The sequence below is a fragment of the Gallinula chloropus genome (assembly GCF_964237585.1).
Source record: "Gallinula chloropus genome assembly, chromosome: 18".
In the NCBI taxonomy this organism is placed as follows: domain Eukaryota; kingdom Metazoa; phylum Chordata; class Aves; order Gruiformes; family Rallidae; genus Gallinula; species Gallinula chloropus.
In genome coordinates, this window is record NC_140103.1 from 2,484,544 (window position 1) to 2,502,584 (window position 18,041).

At 37.9% G+C, this 18,041-nt stretch overlaps 1 protein-coding gene across 1 annotated transcript in view; it reads right to left on the reverse strand.

The window, feature by feature from the left end:
* The window catches only part of CNTRL (centriolin), a gene marked incomplete at its 5' end in the record, with an annotated part of 31,123 nt that extends 13,893 nt beyond the window's left edge, over positions 1-17,230 (reverse strand). Inside the window, 19 exons of the mRNA XM_084272348.1 lie at positions 401-517; positions 1,065-1,244; positions 1,575-1,754; positions 2,739-2,919; positions 3,340-3,485; positions 4,561-4,695; positions 5,532-5,708; positions 6,270-6,490; positions 7,477-7,630; positions 9,753-9,947; positions 10,176-10,285; positions 10,643-10,868; positions 11,693-11,812; positions 13,524-13,717; positions 13,818-14,004; positions 14,794-14,935; positions 15,812-15,942; positions 16,442-16,575; positions 17,008-17,230. Coding sequence (XP_084128474.1) covers positions 401-517; positions 1,065-1,244; positions 1,575-1,754; positions 2,739-2,919; positions 3,340-3,485; positions 4,561-4,695; positions 5,532-5,708; positions 6,270-6,490; positions 7,477-7,630; positions 9,753-9,947; positions 10,176-10,285; positions 10,643-10,868; positions 11,693-11,812; positions 13,524-13,717; positions 13,818-14,004; positions 14,794-14,935; positions 15,812-15,942; positions 16,442-16,575; positions 17,008-17,230 — 3,153 coding nt within the window. The remainder of the gene's footprint in view (positions 1-400; positions 518-1,064; positions 1,245-1,574; positions 1,755-2,738; positions 2,920-3,339; positions 3,486-4,560; positions 4,696-5,531; positions 5,709-6,269; positions 6,491-7,476; positions 7,631-9,752; positions 9,948-10,175; positions 10,286-10,642; positions 10,869-11,692; positions 11,813-13,523; positions 13,718-13,817; positions 14,005-14,793; positions 14,936-15,811; positions 15,943-16,441; positions 16,576-17,007) is intronic.
* Positions 17,231-18,041: the final 811 nt, after the last annotated feature.

The window sequence follows — 18,041 nt, forward strand, 5'->3', positions numbered from 1 at the left end:
TTAAATCAAAGCAAATAATTTCATCTTAAATTAGACTGTATTAAAACTTTTTCAAACATGCCCATCTGTCCCTACAATAACACTCAGTCAGCAAAATGTACATACCACTGATGCAACAAAATTGTTCTTCCCATCCCCTCGTGTGGCTGAGGCTGACAGACACAGCCTGACGTGAACAGGTGATAGTTTTCCTTAAGAGTCTGCTACTCTAGTCAGGGAAGTGTTAATTTTGGTCTGTAGCAGATGTCAGGGGAGGGAAGAACATTGTGCCTTGGGAAAACTTGAGGAAAAGGGCAGACACCTCTAAATATGGTATTTTCAGAAACTCACTGAACTAATGTATCTAAATATTTTACATTCATTCCTCATATAACATAGAGCAAACATCACCACCACCTACTTGTTCTTCCTTCTCTTTGAGGAGGAGTTGTAACAATTCTATTTCTGCCTCTGCTCTGGCAAGATCCTGAGCTGCACGAGTTGCCTTGGCACAGAACTCTTCAGCTTCTTCAATCTCCTAAAATCAAAATGTTAGTCTGAGCTTTAGTTTGCAGGGATACTTCCCAAGCTTGCAGACATCTCACACAGCTCCGTGAACAGCTGACTAGTGAGCAGCATCAGTACTTGTCTGTTCTGGAAATCCCAGAAACTGGCAGTTTGTGTAAAATAATGTTTTTCCTTTAACTTGACAGCATTTCTAGAGAGGAGATGCTACTATGTAGCCAAAAATGGTCCCAGGTTGTAAAACTTGAAGCATGCAAACAAACTTCTTTTGCTTTTTTATTTTGTGTAACAAGTGTTCTCTATTGCCTGACTTCCAGTTAACAAGAGATTAAACTTGCCTCACCCTCACCTTCTAACACACAGAAAGACACCTGTTTGTACCCAAATTTACTCAGGCATTCATCTGCTGTGTTTCAAGACGAGACTGTCTGAAGCAAGAGCTCCTGTGCAGCAGGACGATTCAGAACAAGTCTTTGAACTGAATTTAAGACACCACCAGGACTGCTCCCATTAGAAAGCACTGTTTATATACAAACAATTAGTTACCAGTGTTTATTTACCTCAGCTCGCTCCTGATTAATCCTGAGAACAGTCCCATGAAGAGCCTGGAGCTGATTCTTAGCAATGGAGAGTTCTGTGGCTGCCAGCTTATCTGAGGCAATGATTGCTCTCTTTAATTCCTTCAGTTCTTTATCTAGACTCACAAATTGCCTTTCTGCCCTGGCATCTTCTATTTTTTTCTGAAACAGGAAAACAATATGTTTGATAAGTTTTAGGTTAAAAGCAGCATGGAAGAAATCTTTCTGTTGGCCAGACTTCTTCTCCCCCCCCACGTATATCCCATTTTGAATTGTACAAATAGAAGTAACAAAAAACTTACCCCAAAACCCACAAACACTAAAGCAAGGGCAACTAATAAAATTTAAGGAAAAGAAACATGTTATATCTACTAAATCTCTGTGTTCATTCCTGTATTTGATCTATCTTAGCAAGGAAAATGATTCAGAAGTTTCTGAATCTTCTTTTTGAGAGCAAACACAGCACACTGACTTGTCCTTATTCATTCCTACCCTTTTCTCTAGATCTTCCAGTTGAGCAAGAATAGTCTCTTTCTCTTCATCTGCCTCTTGCAGCTGTTGATCAGCAAGGCCCTGAATATCTTCCATGCTTTTGATTTTTTCATGTAAACGCTGAATTTCATTCTGTAACTGATGGACCTTGTTCTTATTTTGCCTGTTTTCAGCTTTAACCTGTAAGTAAATCAAGTCAGAATAAGTAGGCAGAGATTTTTGTTTTTCCACCCAACCAAAAGCCACCCTATTTTAATGAATTAAGGGAACAACTTTCAGGGAAGTGCCCTTACCAGCATACTTTATACCAGAAGAGAAAAGAGAAAGAACTGCTTTGCCACTCTAGCTATTACACTTTAAAAGTGCCTAAGTTATTTTGGTAGCAATATGTATACTGATTTTCTGAGGAGGTTACTGACTACATTTTGCTACCTATAATTAAACTCTTTGATCCCTCTGAGACATATCATTGAGTCTAAATTCTAAATCACCAAATAATCAGGCAAAGAATAGGACTACTAATGTTAAAAAAGTTATATACATGCATTTTCAGACTCCACTGTTACATGAACACTCAAAAGTGGATTTCTCCTTGTTATCACACAGCTAAAATTAAGAGTTGCTTGTGAAAGCTTTAATACACATTAAACCCTTCTCTTCCAAGCAACATTTTTGCAAGCTTCATGTAATAAAAACCAACAAAAGGTCAAAAAAAGTGTCCTGTCAGGCATCCAATTTAACACTTACCAAAAGAAAGCATGAATGGCTGATTAATTTTACTTCTTTAACCAGAATTTCACAGTATACACAGCATGGAAGTGATCAACAAGTTACTTTTCCCTCTTTGGATGCTTTTATCTGCTTTTGTGGCTTCTTTGCAATGAAAATTACTACATGAGGTACATTTATGCACAACAGGAAAGCAAAAAGTCTAATGATGGTTAGTATTCCTCATCACAAGTAAGAGCATCCTGCTCTGATGTGAGTTGTCAGATCTGTTTCTGACAAGCAAATGCATTCAATTTGTCTACCATCAGTTAAATCATACTCTCCTGAAAGATGGAGCAAAGCTGTATCTGTACTGAAACTTGAACCTTCACCTGAAAGTTACATTTTTTTAACTAAACTGAAGTTATTTTACTCTTCTGTTGTTTTGATACATGCCTGTCTATATTTCTCCTGTACTTCTTCCAGTTTTTCCTGCTGGGATGCCATTTCTTTCTGCAATTGTCTCTGTCTAGCCCAAGCTTTCTCTTTTTCTCTCTGAGCACCAGCAAGGATGTCATTAAATTCTTTCTGCAGATTTGCAAGGCTTTTTCCTAAAACATCATCTGGATTCTGACATCTGAAAGAAAGAGATCCAGAAAAACAGTGATTATAAGTTGCTATACCAGATACTGAAATAACAAGCTTGCACTATTGTAATGGGCTTTAAGACATCCAGTGTAAGTGAATTCAGGTGCAGCACTGAACACATTACACTCCACAGACCGACTTACACCCTGGCTCTATTTATACCATTCTTTGCTGCTGGGGACAAAGGAGGGGGGTGGGGAAGAATTCCCCCTCTCCCTTGCAGCAAAACCCAAGAGGATGGCATATTTCCCTCAGCAATGGAAGTACTGAGCTCAGGTGATGTTCTGGATGTGCTGGAGTTCATGTTTGAAACACCCCAAGTTACACTCACTAGGATGCAGCACAAGTCCTGTACTTATCAATTCCCCAATGACAAATCTAACGCTGTTTGTACATTCATTTTACTCACTTAATCTCTCCAGCTCCTGTCTGAAGCTTTTGCTTGAGTTCATTAACACGAGCTAAGACTTCTTCAGGGTGAATAAGGTTCCCAACAGCATGGTTTAGCTGATTCTGAACATCTTTAAGCTGTTGTTTCAGGAGATTATTGTCTCCCTAAAAAAAGAAAAAAGGACAGTCAAGAACACTACAGAAAATCTTTGTCTTTCAGTTTACTTTGTGTTGAAAAGTAGTTAAGTACCAGTTCAAAAATGCTTTTCTCCTTTCTTTAGACAGAGGAAGTACTGTATGTAGGTAAGCAAAGCCCAGTTGTCCCGACCCCACTGGTCTGGAGTTCTTGACAAGCTTCAGCAAAACAGATAGTGCTAATGTCTGGTAAGGATCCTTTACAAGCTCTTCCAACAGTTGGACTAGAGAGTCACTGCAGATCCCTTCCAAATGAACTCTTCTATTCCAGTGGTCATTGTACCCTGAGGTGCATGTGGGATAGGAAAAAGAGATCTAGATACAGAGAGGGACTGAATGCAGCAATCCCACAAGGGAAACTGCTTTAAGTCCAGCAGCACTTCAACCCTCCCTTTTTTTTTTGCTTCCTTGCCAGACATTTTTTTAAAATCTTGAACATAGTATGTTATTTCTGTCTAGAGAAATCCTCTTGAGTGAGCCTTTCAGCAGCTTTAGGAAGAGGAACACTCAGTTTCTAATGTGAGTCGAGGCCCCAATCTGAGGTGTTTCTGTACACCTAGACAGTTCATTAAATTCCTGTGAGTCCAAGCATCACAAGCACTGTAGCCTGTGGTACTTGGATGTCATTACTGTTTTGTGGCAATTAAGCAAGATTCCTCAGGATCACAGCTTCAAACAGAGGCAATAAACTCTGCTCTAGGTATTGGATCAGGTTTCTCTTTTGCATCCAAATAGTTTTCTTACTGACATGCACTGCATGAAGCTTATGGGAAATGAAAATACATGCAACAGTTTCTCAGTCCCTCTACAATGTAACTGAGCAGCTCTGAAGTCATTTCAGAGGTCAATCTAAATACCTAAAATAGACAGATACAAGACTACAGTGTAAGGTCCCTAGACAAGAAAATTAAAGCCAGGGAAAGTCATAAATACTACTGAACCTCAAAATAAAGTTTGTACAGAATGCTTTAAAATCCTTACACTTTCCTCCTGAGGGAGTGGGAAAACACTGTATCAGGTAGCTTTTTAAAGGAACATACTTTACCTGCAATTGTTTGAACTGAGAAAGGAGCTTATAATTCTGTTGTTCCTTCTCTTCTGCTAGTTGTGCTTTGGTCACAGCATTCTCTAATGCTTGCCTTTCTTTTTCAAGTTCAGCTTGTAGGGCTGAAAGTTCCATCTACAAACACAGAAAACCTTCAGTTTAATATCCATACTCCCAATCCCAACCTGTGACCCAAACACATAACAGCTGTATCTCTTAATACGATGATATCTTCCAAAAACACCTGAACAAAAGCTCCAGCCATCCCAAACCAATTCATCATCATACACACACACACACACACACACACACACAACAGGTATTTCCTAAAATATCACTGGTATAGTAAACTCTAATTCAGACCAAGCATGAGCATGTCCCACCACCAGGTAACTGACAGATGTATATTTGATGTGTTCTACAGAGATCTTTCAAGTTTTTCCTGAAACATTAAAATTAAGACACTTGGAGGGGTAGGGACAGGACACCATACTTTACTGTTCTGTAATTCCAGGTTGCAGGCAGAAATCACATTGATTTCTGATTAAATGAAATTAAGCCAAGAGAGTAGCTATTGTACATCATCATCGTGTGGGTGATGTGCTGAACATACTCAGTTTCTACTACAAAGAGCAAAGGCAGACTTTGTTTTTCACCTGCTCTTTTCACAGGACTGCTTTAGTGTCACTTCTTTGATGTGTGCATGATTATCTCTCTCCAGAAAGATGCAGTTTATTATTTCCCCTTTAAATACAGTGAATATTCTCAACAACATCCTAAACAATCCATACCTTGCTCCAATGCAGAGTTATAAATCTTAGCAAACTGATACCACCTTCCATTTGGGGGCACACCTAAACCAGCAATTATTTGTAAGTCAACACTGGAGACGTGGTATGGAGGAAAAAGCTTGGCTGTCCCTCATTTCAGGGTAGCTCATTCCTCTGGCAGTATAAGCACTCTGTTCTTACCTGGCTAAGTTGTTTCAGTCTTTGCAATTCTTCTTTTTGCCGATTGGCTTCAGTGTCTCTGTCTCTTAGCTGGGCTTCCAGTTCAGCCTCATAGGCACTGATGTTGCCTTGTGCATCTCTAAGTGATTCATTGATTTCTCTCTGCTCTTGTAGTGCACCTTCCAGCATTGCAATTTCCTGGGATTTTACATTAGTTTTATAAACACATACACAGGACAGCCAGCATTTCCTACAGTACCTTGCCTCTCTTTCTGTTACTCAGGACAGCAGATAGATCAAAAGATACACACTAACCCTAACCATTAAACATTAAAACTTAAAGATAGGTGGCACTACTACATACAAAGGTCAGGTCAGTGTTGCTATTGTGACAGTCTCTACAAAAATCTACACTTCAGTTAGAAAAGTGTAGACTAAAGGACACACATTTGTCCCTGGTAATAAGGCTTACCTAAAACTTATCAGGATAGGAAGACAGCTCTCTAAGTAATTGGCTGACAGATGCAAGCTAGTAACATGCACTTCTTCAGTGACAGTTCAGACAGTTTTCACAAGTGCAACTGGTTTTAAAGGCCAAATTCTGTTCTTAATGTGAGTGGGCACATCTAATTGAAGTTAAAAGAGAAAAATTTTGTCTAAGAAACTATGCTTTGCTAGTCCCAATCTGGTTGTTTCCCCTTTTTTCAAGTTTATTCTTTGGTATCTGAACTTGAAAAGAAGCATAGTACTAAGCCTTACTTTTCTCATATTTTCAGCATCCATGGCAACTATCTCCAGGTTGTTTCTTTCATCCTCTACATCTGCCAATCTTTGTAGCAAAGATTCTTTATCCTTCTGCAACTCTTTACATTTATCATTGGCCTGTTTTGCCTGACACTTAACACTTGCCAGGTATTCCTGTAATCCAATGATTATACTTTCTAAATCCCTTTTCAGTGCTTCATTTGTTGCAATTTGACCTGCAGGAATACAAAACAAATTTGAGATATAAGTAAATTAGCTTTATTGACTGAGACAAACAAAACTGACTCTCGATCATCTTCAAGAGGTTACTAAGTATTTCAGTAGGTGAACAACAAGTAACTACAACACAACCAGAAAAGCCTGTGCTGTATTTTAGCAGTTAAAGAGTTCCCATATTACCATGTTAACCTGATCACTGGCAGAGTTAAAGAGAAAACACAGTTCTTTGAGCATTCCCACTGCCCCACCTACGATGCCATTCATTATTTCTAAACTTAAATAATTTGTTTCAAATTTATATTTATATTCTTTTCTTGGACACATACTTTCACATAGGTATACAGTAAACATATCTAGGTTTAGTTCATTGGCTTCAAGTCAGTTTCCAAAACTCAGTGGTTCTAACTTCTACAGATGACTACAATCAGATGAGTGAATCTCAGGCAGCTCAAGCATTAGCTACATGACAGCTCTTCATTTTAGATTGTCTAAAGCAGAAGTGAAAAGCCAGCACCATTAGGGTATTGAACTATCAATACTTTGCTCAAATAATTAAAAGCAGAGTAATCCTTTTTTCTGCTGGGACAACAAAATTGCAGATGACAAGGTTATATTAAGTAGTGAACAAACTACTGAGCTCAGACTTTAAGCACGTTCTTGCCTTGCCATTTTGAGCCTAAACCCCAGAGCAACAAAACTGTCAAAACAGCTATTTGCTTCCTCAACCTTAAGAAAAAAAGAAAAAAAAGAAGAAAAAAAGCCTTAATTCTGTGAACTACCTTCCCTCAACCCCATATGAATGGGGCAACAACAACAAAAATTTTTTACAAGTACACCAAGTCTGCCTTCAGATCAGTTAAGCATCGTTTTCAACCTTTTCCACACATTCCATGTTCGTCCAAAGATAAACAAAACTGAATCAGGTCACTGCTCATGTTACCCCAGATGCAAGAAACGCTCTAAGACAAAAAGAAACATGTACCATCAGTTAGCTGTTGCTCTAAGTCCTTGATTTCCTCTGTTTCCTTAGCAATCCTAGTCAGCATCTCATCCAGGCGACCCTCAAGCTGTTTGTAATGTTTGTTCATTACATCAAACTGCTGTTCTTTACTTGCTTTTTGAGCTTTCATGTGAGTCTGTAATTAACAGTTGGGAAGGTAAAGGGGGACAACATCAGTAGAGATTTAAAAAGTCAAATCAATATTTTAGCTCAGTTCTGCAGTCTCCCTGCCAGTAAAAGCCACAAGTGATGTTGTGATGCTTTTGGGGAGGGTTGATATTTTTCCTCCTTACTGCCCCACAAAGAATCCCACACAGATTACGTGCCTGTCTGACAAACAGCATCGTTAGTAGTCCCCCCCTTTGCCCAGGCATGATGAGTAAGGCTGCTTTCAAACGTTATTACTCATGGGTACTACCTTTCTTCCCACCTTTACTTTTTGTTACACCATTTCCTCTTTCAGTCAAGAACAAACATGATTTTCTCCAGAAGCTTTTAATCCTGTCATCCTGCACTGCTTTCACAGCAGATGATGCTTTAGAACATGTCAGGTCACCACCCAGATGAAAATGCTTTGAACAACCAGCAAGTCAGGCCAAGCTTATAGCAAAGACATACTTAAAACACATTTTATTTTCAATATTTTGGGGAAATACACAATACCAGCAGCTCACAAGGACTTTTGTCAGGACCTCGTGCACTTAGTATGAATTTAGCTGATTGTATGCAGCTGAGAATCCTGATTATCAACACAATATAGCACTGTTTCTCACTGGTATGAAATTACTTACAAATTACTCAAATGTAGGAAACTTGGAAAAATACAGAATTATACTGTCATGATAAACAGTGCCACCTTCTTACTACTCAAAAAAAAATGGAGCTAGCAGTGGAAGTTTTAAAGACAAGGTCTTTGAAAAATCATCCATAAAGTTGCTTCTAGAACACAACTAACAGGTTAAACTGTAGCTGTAAGGATTTTTAACGGATTAAGCCAGAAGTTAATTTTCACGTTCACATTAGTATATTCCAACTTGTCCCCTTGTTAAAGACAAACTACCATTTGCCTCTCGAAAGTGAAATTTCAACAAGTATAAGGCAAGCAGAGGCGCCGCTGCTGAGTCATTTGGTCGCAGCTGCTGGGTGTCACAAGAGCGCTATTTAAAACAAAATGAATCCGAACACTTACAGCTTTGCCTTTGTCTTTTCTTCCTTCAACATCATTTGCAAAACGCCCCAGCCCTGATCTAGAATTCATTTGACTACAGCACCGGTATCTTTAGCGCAGAAAAGAGTTAAGCTGAGTCTCCCATCTGCACCGATCGCTCCTGCTCCCCCCCGCAGCCCCGGCGAAGGCAGCGGCCGGAGCTCCGCGGCGCTCGCCCGGCCCCAGCCCAGCCCCGGCAGCGGTTGGCCCCGGCCAGCGCTTCCTGTGTTGTGATTTGAAGCGAGGGGCGGCCTGCGGGAAGGGCCGGGCGAGGGGCCCGGCCGTTGGTTCCGAGTCCTGCCCGAAACGCACAGGGCCCTTCTTATACTTAACAGCTCAGGGGGAGGAAAAAGACAAGTAAAAGAAAGAAATAAATGCTGTTTTAACAGTGTTTGCAGCCCTCTGCTCTGAGCCAAGTGTAAGAATTCTTTCTCTGCATACTTAAAAAAGAACTTTTCAGGCCAGCTTGATGCTTTTAAGTATGCAAAAACCTTTCCATTTAAGAAGACATCAGCTTTTCAGAAAACATTATTAAAACAGTAATTCCATTTCATTTAAATTTAAAATTTCTGTAAGTGTTTGCTGTACCTGAACAGTAATACAGATACAATAATACACCTGAACAATAGCTCAGAAATCTAAGTTTTTCCTTTTCTGGAGATCAAAATAAAAAAATAGACTATCCAGCTAGAGCTGTGGTGCCACAAGCTTTGCTCCAAACCTGTAACACCTGTACACCAAGGCTCTGCACAGCATGTTTTTGCAAAGCATAGAGATCACGTTCTTAATGTGTTGTACAATTGCTTTAAAAATTAGTTGCACAAATGCTTTAAAGTTGCTTTTTTGTCTGGTTTTTGTTTGGGGTTTATGTGAGAATTTGAAAAACATAAACATACAATTCCTAACAGTGAAGGAAATTGGTAAATATCAAAAGAATATACAATATGTGAAACCGGCCCAACTGAACAGTAATGAGTTAAAACAGCCTTAACTACGTATCTTAGTACATTAATATATGCAGAGCATAATTTAATAGTTCAGTTTTACTTACATGTCTTGGATCTTCAGGATTTACAGAAGCAAGAGACCTCTGCAAGTCTTCAAGCTCCTTCTCATTTTTCTCTCTTTCTTTTCTCTGTTTCTCCAATTGTTTTTCCAGTTCTAGAGATTCCTTGTGTAGCTGGTACAGGATTCCTATCTTTTCACTCAGCTGCTGTTCAAGACCTTCCTTGTTGGCCTGTGATATCTGGAGATATCATTAGGAGATTGGGTAAAATAAAAATACACAGTTAATCAAAACATCTGTAAAAGTTAAATCAACCTGCAAGTTTTTTTCTGATGCATGACAAATTGATTTACATATGTACAACAGCCCCTTTAAAAAAGAATGGAGAGAAAACCAGTTATATTTTCTACAGCCACACTGCTCCCAACACTCTTCTCTTGCTAGTCACACAGCAATTTCTTTACGTACCTTTTTCTGAGCCAGAGCATCCTCCAGTTGTTGCAGTTCCCCTGTTACTTCCAAAACTTGCTGCTCTGCATTTCCTATTGCACTCTGCAGTTCTTCCAGTCTTCTTTGTGCTGCAGATTAAAAACACCCCACACCCCACACACACATTATAATATTCAGTATAACACTGACACCCATGTTTTCTCTTAGCACGTTAATCAGAATGCATTTTCTTAAAGCAGTGATAATCCTCCCTAACATTCTCTTCTGAAAACATTTGATCCTTTTAAGCTGAGCTATCTTAGAATAATAGCAAAAAGAAATTGTAACAGCTTTGACCAAGATGCAACAAGTAAATATTTAGAAGTTACAGCACTTACTTTGAAACAGTATTGCTATCCTTGTGTCAAGCATTTAAATCAGTGGGAAAAAAACTACATTTATAGACATATTTTATAATCAAATAAAATCCAAAGTACCATTTTTACCTGAATTAATCTTTTTTTCTTTACTCTCTAGTAGCTCATCTAGAGTCTGGAGCTGCGATTTTAGCTGGGGTTTCCTACAGAAGTCATCTTCATCTAGTTGAATTTTTCCAACCTCCATCTGCTGAGCCTTGTTAGCAATGTAGCCTTCTCTTATAAACATGTTTCTTTTATACCTAGCCTTACCAATGTATGGGCTTTCACCAGGTGCATTATCAAGTTCAATGTCCTGAAAGGCATGAAGCAGTGTGTCTTTATAACTCAGAAGCGTGGTGGAAACCAACACATTTAGCTCTCTTAACAAGCATTTAAAGGAAAACCAATTTGAAATTAGAATAATTAGAAGAAAACAGACTACCCTTCACTTCTTTGGCCTTGAACATTCTTGTTTTCATAATGCAATTTAAAAGAAATCAACCCAGTTGGGATACAATCAGTTTGCTGCAAATTGGGAATGCAAATGGATATTTAACTGAAGGAATGACCATAATATTTTAGACTTAATAGTAGTAGAGGTTATACTTAGCCTATTGTTTAACTTAAACATAACTTAAAAAAAATTTCTAGTTAATGATTACTGATCTTCCCATTTCTTGTGCAAACTCCTTTCATTCAGGCATCTGTACAATTTTTGAGACAGAGCTTAGCTCTAGCAGGGAAAAAAAACAGCAGAAAAAGGACAGAAATTCTAATATTATCTAACTTGAGAACATTCTGGCTCATGGAATTTCTCTAAGCAAAAGGGCCTCTAAAATTAAACCCAGAACCAAGGAAGAACTATCATTTGTTTGGTTAAGAAGAATGAAGTGTTTGTTCACTGACTCTACCTAGCTGAAACATATGCATATAGATATATGTACACTAATATTCAACATGTTAAATGTCACCCAGATTCAGTTTAGTTTAAACCTGATTTTTTTAAATTTTGTAACTAATACCTCTTAATACAGCAGTATTTATTAGAACGATAGCAAACTAATAAATTTCCTGTTTTCCCAAGATGAAAAGCAAGAGAAACAGCAGCAAAAAGATCCACTATTTTCAAGTTATTACCTCTGATGGAAAATAATTTAATGGCTCAAATTTTGCATCGATCTTATAAAATGCCAGTTCCTGCTCCAATTCATACTGCTTCTGGCAAGCTCGGGTTAGCTCCATTGTCTTCTGCTTTAACTAATAAACCAGTAAACAAAGTCAGCTGTATTCATTCAAGTTACATCATTACTACAAACATTTCAATTCAGTAGAGAGCAGGGCAAAAACATTAACACCAGAAGAAGTTCAGACGGTGTATTTTGGATCAAGAACATCACAAAGTGCAACTTCATTACAGAATACAACATGACACCTAAGAGTAGGCAAGAACCCCACAATTCATACACAAATGATCACATGAAAGGCCTTTTAAGTTTACACACATCAAAAAATAAATCTGTTACTAACAGAAAAAAATTAATTTAGGAAATAATTTAGCAAAATCTACACCAAATAAGTGCTACTAATACCACTACTAATGAGCAGTGGAGCTATTAACACTAAAGTTCTTTAAAAGAAACAAAATCTCAGTTGTCAAGTGCATAGAGCCCATGCAATTCATTTTAGCTTGTGCTAGACAGGTTTTGGTGTTGGTCTGTTGGGTTTTGTTGGTTTTTATTTAAACTAAAAGTCCATCATGTGATTTCTTTTCAAATCAACTTTTCACACTGAATACCTGAGGGAGAACATGCAGCAAAACTCCGATAGACAGTGGAAAGCAGGACTAATGGAAGAGAAGAAAGAACAGACTGGAATAAAGGCTTAAAGAAAGATTTTTAAAACCTGTGTCATGCAAAAATTAACTGTGGTTCAGAGAAAGGAAAAAGAAATCAAGAAAATTGTATACAAAACTCACAGTGAATATGAAGTCTCACTGGAACACTTTATACAAATTTTCCTACTTTAGGAAACATGCAAATAAATCCTAGAAATGAAAATAACCATGCAACCCAGGAGCACAGCAGGGCTACCTTCAGTGAGGAATAAAGGCTCTGCGGAAAGGGGACTGTGACAAACCAATACACCAGCTAAACGAAGAAAGAAGCAAGCAAAGTTTGTCATCCAAAGGACAAGAGTGGGTAAAGTTGCAAAATATACGCTGCTAAATCTCACTATACTGAAAACTACACTTTAGAAATAGGCTGCTGGTTAGTAGGTGTGTTCAGAGGAAACAGCTATAGAAATATTAGCCATAGAGATTCTGAAGGATAACATTTTAGAAGACAAATCTAAGAAGTGAAGTAAACCCCACAGATTAAGTTCCTATCTGGTCATTCCCAAACAAGCATTCTCAAGTCAAGAGGATTTTTTTCCATCTGTGCATATCTTGTATTTATAACTACCAATGACAGATACTTGGCAAACATTAGCATTTTAGGATGGTGTGAATAAAGAACAAGTAAGCTAAGGCATATTACCCAAGATAATTATATGGGGGTATTACTGACATACAACTGTTTCTAAAAGCATTTCATTTTTTCCCTTATTGCAGCAGCACTTTAAAGTCCAGAAAACACAGGAGATTCAGTACATCAGCAATTTAGCAGCTAGGGGATACTGAACCTTTCATTGACTGACAAAACTTTAAAACAAAAAAGGTTACTAGAGACAAACAAATAAGTTACTATAAACCAGAAATTTCCAGAGTGATACTGGTTGCTGGTTCCATATACTTACTTTTTTCCACAGAAAGAATATTGAAGAACTACTGGTCAAGGAATAATCACTCTAAAGTTCAAGTGCCTAAGTTTTGTGTCTGTATTTTAAATATGTACCTCCAGCCATTTGAACTCTCACACTGACAACAAAATTATTCCAATTATTTACTCAGGACAAGTGATTATCTTACCAATTCATTTTTGGTGTCCAGGTCCCTTTGTAGGTCTTCATAGTTTTGTTTCTGTTGTAATGTCTTATCTTTTAATGATTTGTTGACCTCATCTTGATGATGAAGTTGCTCAAGCACTTTGGATTGGTTAAGTTTAAGGTTCTCCATTTCCTTCAGGGTGTTTTCCAACTCTCTTTCTAGTTTTTCTATCTCTTCTGAAAAACAAAATAATAGACAAATTCAAATAAAAGAAATCTCTTCCTTCTAAAGTTCAATTTTGTGTCATTCACTTTCGTTCTAACACATTGCTATTACCTAAATTAAACCTCTCTAGAGCTTCCTGCCTGTCATGATTTGTCACTGGCTGTCCATCCAAGTTTTCCAGTGCTCTCAAGTGGAATATGGTGTACAAGCGGTAGTGAGGCAGACTTACAACCGGATTATCCACAAGGAATAGAGAAGTCAGATCCTGCAGAGGCTTTAATTTAGCTATATCATGGAGCTAAATCAAAGACAAACAGAACAATGATTAGACATCCTTTCAAGAACAATTAACCCCCCACGACTGAACTTCTGACTGTACAGAATGTTTTACATTTGGTCCATCTCAAAGGATCTATTTTAACGTTGATGCTAAAGTGGATCTCTAAAATAGTACTATGAAAAGTAACTTCCTAAAATCAAGTTGTTTCTTCTGTCAAAAAATACCACTGCAAAGATGGAAAATTTCATCAAGCTTGACCTGGGAACTTTCAAGATAAGGAGGCCAGTGGAGATACGCAGCCTTCTGTTCACAAGAAAAGGGAATTTCTAACATGAGGAGGTATTCAAACAAAGGTGGTTCATCTCTCCTAAGTAGCATGACAGCTTCAGGAATTTATTAGGTTACTTCATTTCACAAACATGGAAGTTAACCGAGACCACAAAAGTAAATCTAGTCACATCCTAAATACAAGATGTAAGCACATAGATTTTTTACTGGTCTCCAAACTACGTAATTATCACTTATCACCACCAATAACAAGAAAAAGTCTTCACATTTTCACCAAGTTTTTCCGTAAGTTTCCAAAAGCTTCTATGATTTCCTGAAGAACATAACACAGGTTTATGCTTCGAATACTGGCACAGGAGAGTTTTTCTGATAACTGACTTTACCAGACTCACAACGGCTGCATTTCATAACAGTGAAGACACTTGGCAATTATTCAGGGTAAGTCAATCAATGGAAATGTACCAGTTCACTTAATTAAACGATTCTGAACAATTATTATTGCTAACTACAATCACTTACGGATGATATTTTATTCTGTTTCAAATTGAAGACGCGCAGGGATCTCAGTTTCTTCCCTACCCACACAGGAATATGCTCAATCTCATTCCCTGCAAGGCTGAGCTTTTGTAGATTCAGCATGTGTTCTATACCTTCAATTTTACTGAAAATAAGAAAAAAACCATAACTGATCATGAAGCAGAACAAATTATAGTTTAACTGAGGCATTATGAATAAACTACAGCAAAATCTGTCTCAATTTCATTCAATAAATTTGCAAAAGGTTGTTTACTGCCATGGACTCACAATTCAAATTAAATTACACCAGCTTACTTCCAAGTACATGAAGACAATAAAAACAAATTCATAGCAAGACTTCATTGCTCAGTGTGGCAAAACCTTTACTTTTAAATGTCTTATTTTTAATATTAAAATTATTTTAGTGTGTGGTGATGCCATTTTAATATGGAAATTTACTTCCTTTTCTCCTGAGAATGTTATAGAATCAATTTGATTGGAAAAGACCTTTAAGATCATTGAGCCCAACCCTTAACCTAACACTACCAAATCACATCTCTAAGCATTGTGCCCACTGACGTGGTTCCATATAAAGGAAGAATCACCTATAAAGTCAAAGTGTGCAAAACCGTGCACATTAAAACACTATATAGCTCATGAGGAACCATACTGGGTTTTAGTTTGGGCATTTATCTAAAGATATGAGTATTATGGCAAGGTGCAGTTGAACATGCTCTTGTGACCACACTGTTTTTTCAGTATATAAAGTCTGAAGGGACACAGCAGTAGCTAAAAGATACTCTGACTTTCTCAGTTCCTGTTGAGAGAGGAAGTTGTGTGAACGCAATGAGTAGAAATGCTGGCGTCTTGCTTACTTCCTATTGTTAGCTTCTCTGCTGAAATTGCAGCCTCTACGACAAAGCCATTCTCATGTAAAGATCATTCTTCACTAACAGAAAAATTACTCACTGTCATCTTTATCGTAGCTGGGCTTCCCAACACCATCACTGTTTCTGCTTACCTGATTTTGTTGCAAGACAAATTGAGTTCACGCAACTTCATCAGCTTATCCAGCTTCTCAATCTTCTCTATTTGGTTGTTACTAAGATTTAGTGTCTCTAATTTTGAGCACTTTTCCAAGTTTTCTATGTACTATAGAAGAGAAAGTGAATCTCTTAGCATTGCAGTTTTATTATTTTTTTAAAAAAGAGACAGACAGATTTCTATTTTTAACAACCACCTATCTATTAAAAAATACAAATTATTCTAACATTTTTATTAATCAGTTTCACTATTGCACAGTAAACCCCTGCTTTAGGTACAGTCTTCTACAATACTGCAAGAGACAAACTAGATTTTAAGTTTACAGTGGACCACTCCCACCTACACAAAAAGGAAACTGCCACTTAAAAGAAAATTACCCACAAAAAACCTAACACAATCCGAAAGCGAAGATGCTTTGCAAATAGATGGCATTCCAGACTTCATTCTAACCAATCCAAATATTGCTCTTGTGTACGAGTTTCCACTGATATTTTTAATAAACAGAAGCTTCTTGTAGAACTAGGCTAGCACTATTAGAATATATACCTGTTTACAGCCACTTAAAATAATTTTTAACTTTAAATAGCAGTTATTGTCAGTAACTTACCTTAAATTTCTTTTCCCCATCCTTTGGGGAAGAAAGATTCAGCGAGCTTACATATGCCAAGTTTTCCTGTTTTGACAGACCTTTTATAAGAGGTTCAGTAATGTACTTAACTCCTGCGCTAACACCATTTTCATCTGAAATTAAACAGAGAAACCACCTTGAGTAGTGCAAGAATTGGTGATTTTTATATTTGACTTTTACTTCACACTGAATATTAGGACAACATTGACAGCTATTCCCCCCACACCCCCCCAGGGGATGAGAAGAAACAGCACACCAGAAGCATCTACAGGCAATTACATGTTAGAGTAAACATATGTAGCTTTTAAAAGAAGGCATCTCCCTTTGCCAGCCTTCCCCCAGGCACAGAATGTAAGGAATAACAGTCTCATTATTCAACACAGCTTTCATTATTATCATTTCCACACTTGACTACCAAAAGATGAAAGCAAATTTTTCAGGGTTTCTTCCAACAGATCACACATCTTTAACCATCCAGTTCACAGTATATAAACTTCTCGTGCTTTCAGGATGTACATTTATACCAGTAGTTATTTACACAATACCTTTGTGTAGCTTATACTCAAAACCAGCTTCTACATTTTCTGCTGTAATATCAAGTTGTTGGTGTCTCTGTTCTGTGCTTCTGCAAGAAGCTGGAGATGCCTGTTGGCTTTGAGGAGATGGCGATCTTGTCCTTGAACTCACAGGAGACATTGGACTAGGTGTCCGAGAAGCTGACTTCTGTGGTTTTCTACACAAACCTTTTCTTACTGAGCCTTTCTTCATTGCTAAAAATACAGAATATCACATGATTGATATCTGCAGGAACAGAAATAAACATCAGTCTGTGCATAGGTCTAAGTCTTAATGGATTGCACGCCAACAAAATTGTCTTTTCAGCATAACAAAATATTTCCAGCAATGATATGGTGCCAAAAAAACCATCTAAGCCCATTCCCCAATGGGTGACAGCTTCCAGTTTTCATGAGCTAACACATACTTGGAGGAATGGTGTACCTTTTTACTTACACCATACTACAGCACACCCCCAGGAACTAGCTGAAGTAAGTGCTTTTTGTTTTACAAATTCATCTTAGTAACTGTCCTGCAATATATGGCTTACACAAAGTCTGTCAGGTCTGGAGATACTCTCAACTCAGACTAACATAGTTGGCTGAGGACAGAAAGAAAAGACTAGGCTCCCAGTTGCTTTTAGCCATGCTAGAAATCACCCACTTTGCAGCTAAAGGAGCAAATACATGCAAAAAAAAAGGCAACAGGGGGAAAAATAAATTCAATCTAGTGTTCCTTCACTGTTCCCCTGTCTGCAAACACACTATTCCATGAGTCCCTGGGTAATTCCAGAGAATATTAACAGAAACTTCCCTCAGTTTCCCTAGGGGAAAGCGTGGAGAGCTGTGTATGCGTTCTGCAGGCAAAACCCCTTGTGGCACCCACCTTCGAGGGACGGGCTCTTACTACAACCAGGAAACAAACAAGCAAGCATATTTTAAGGTATTATTTAAGAGAGAAACATCGGTCTGGAAGGGAACTTTGAGCTATATGAGCTATTACACTGTGTGGTAAATTGAGATTT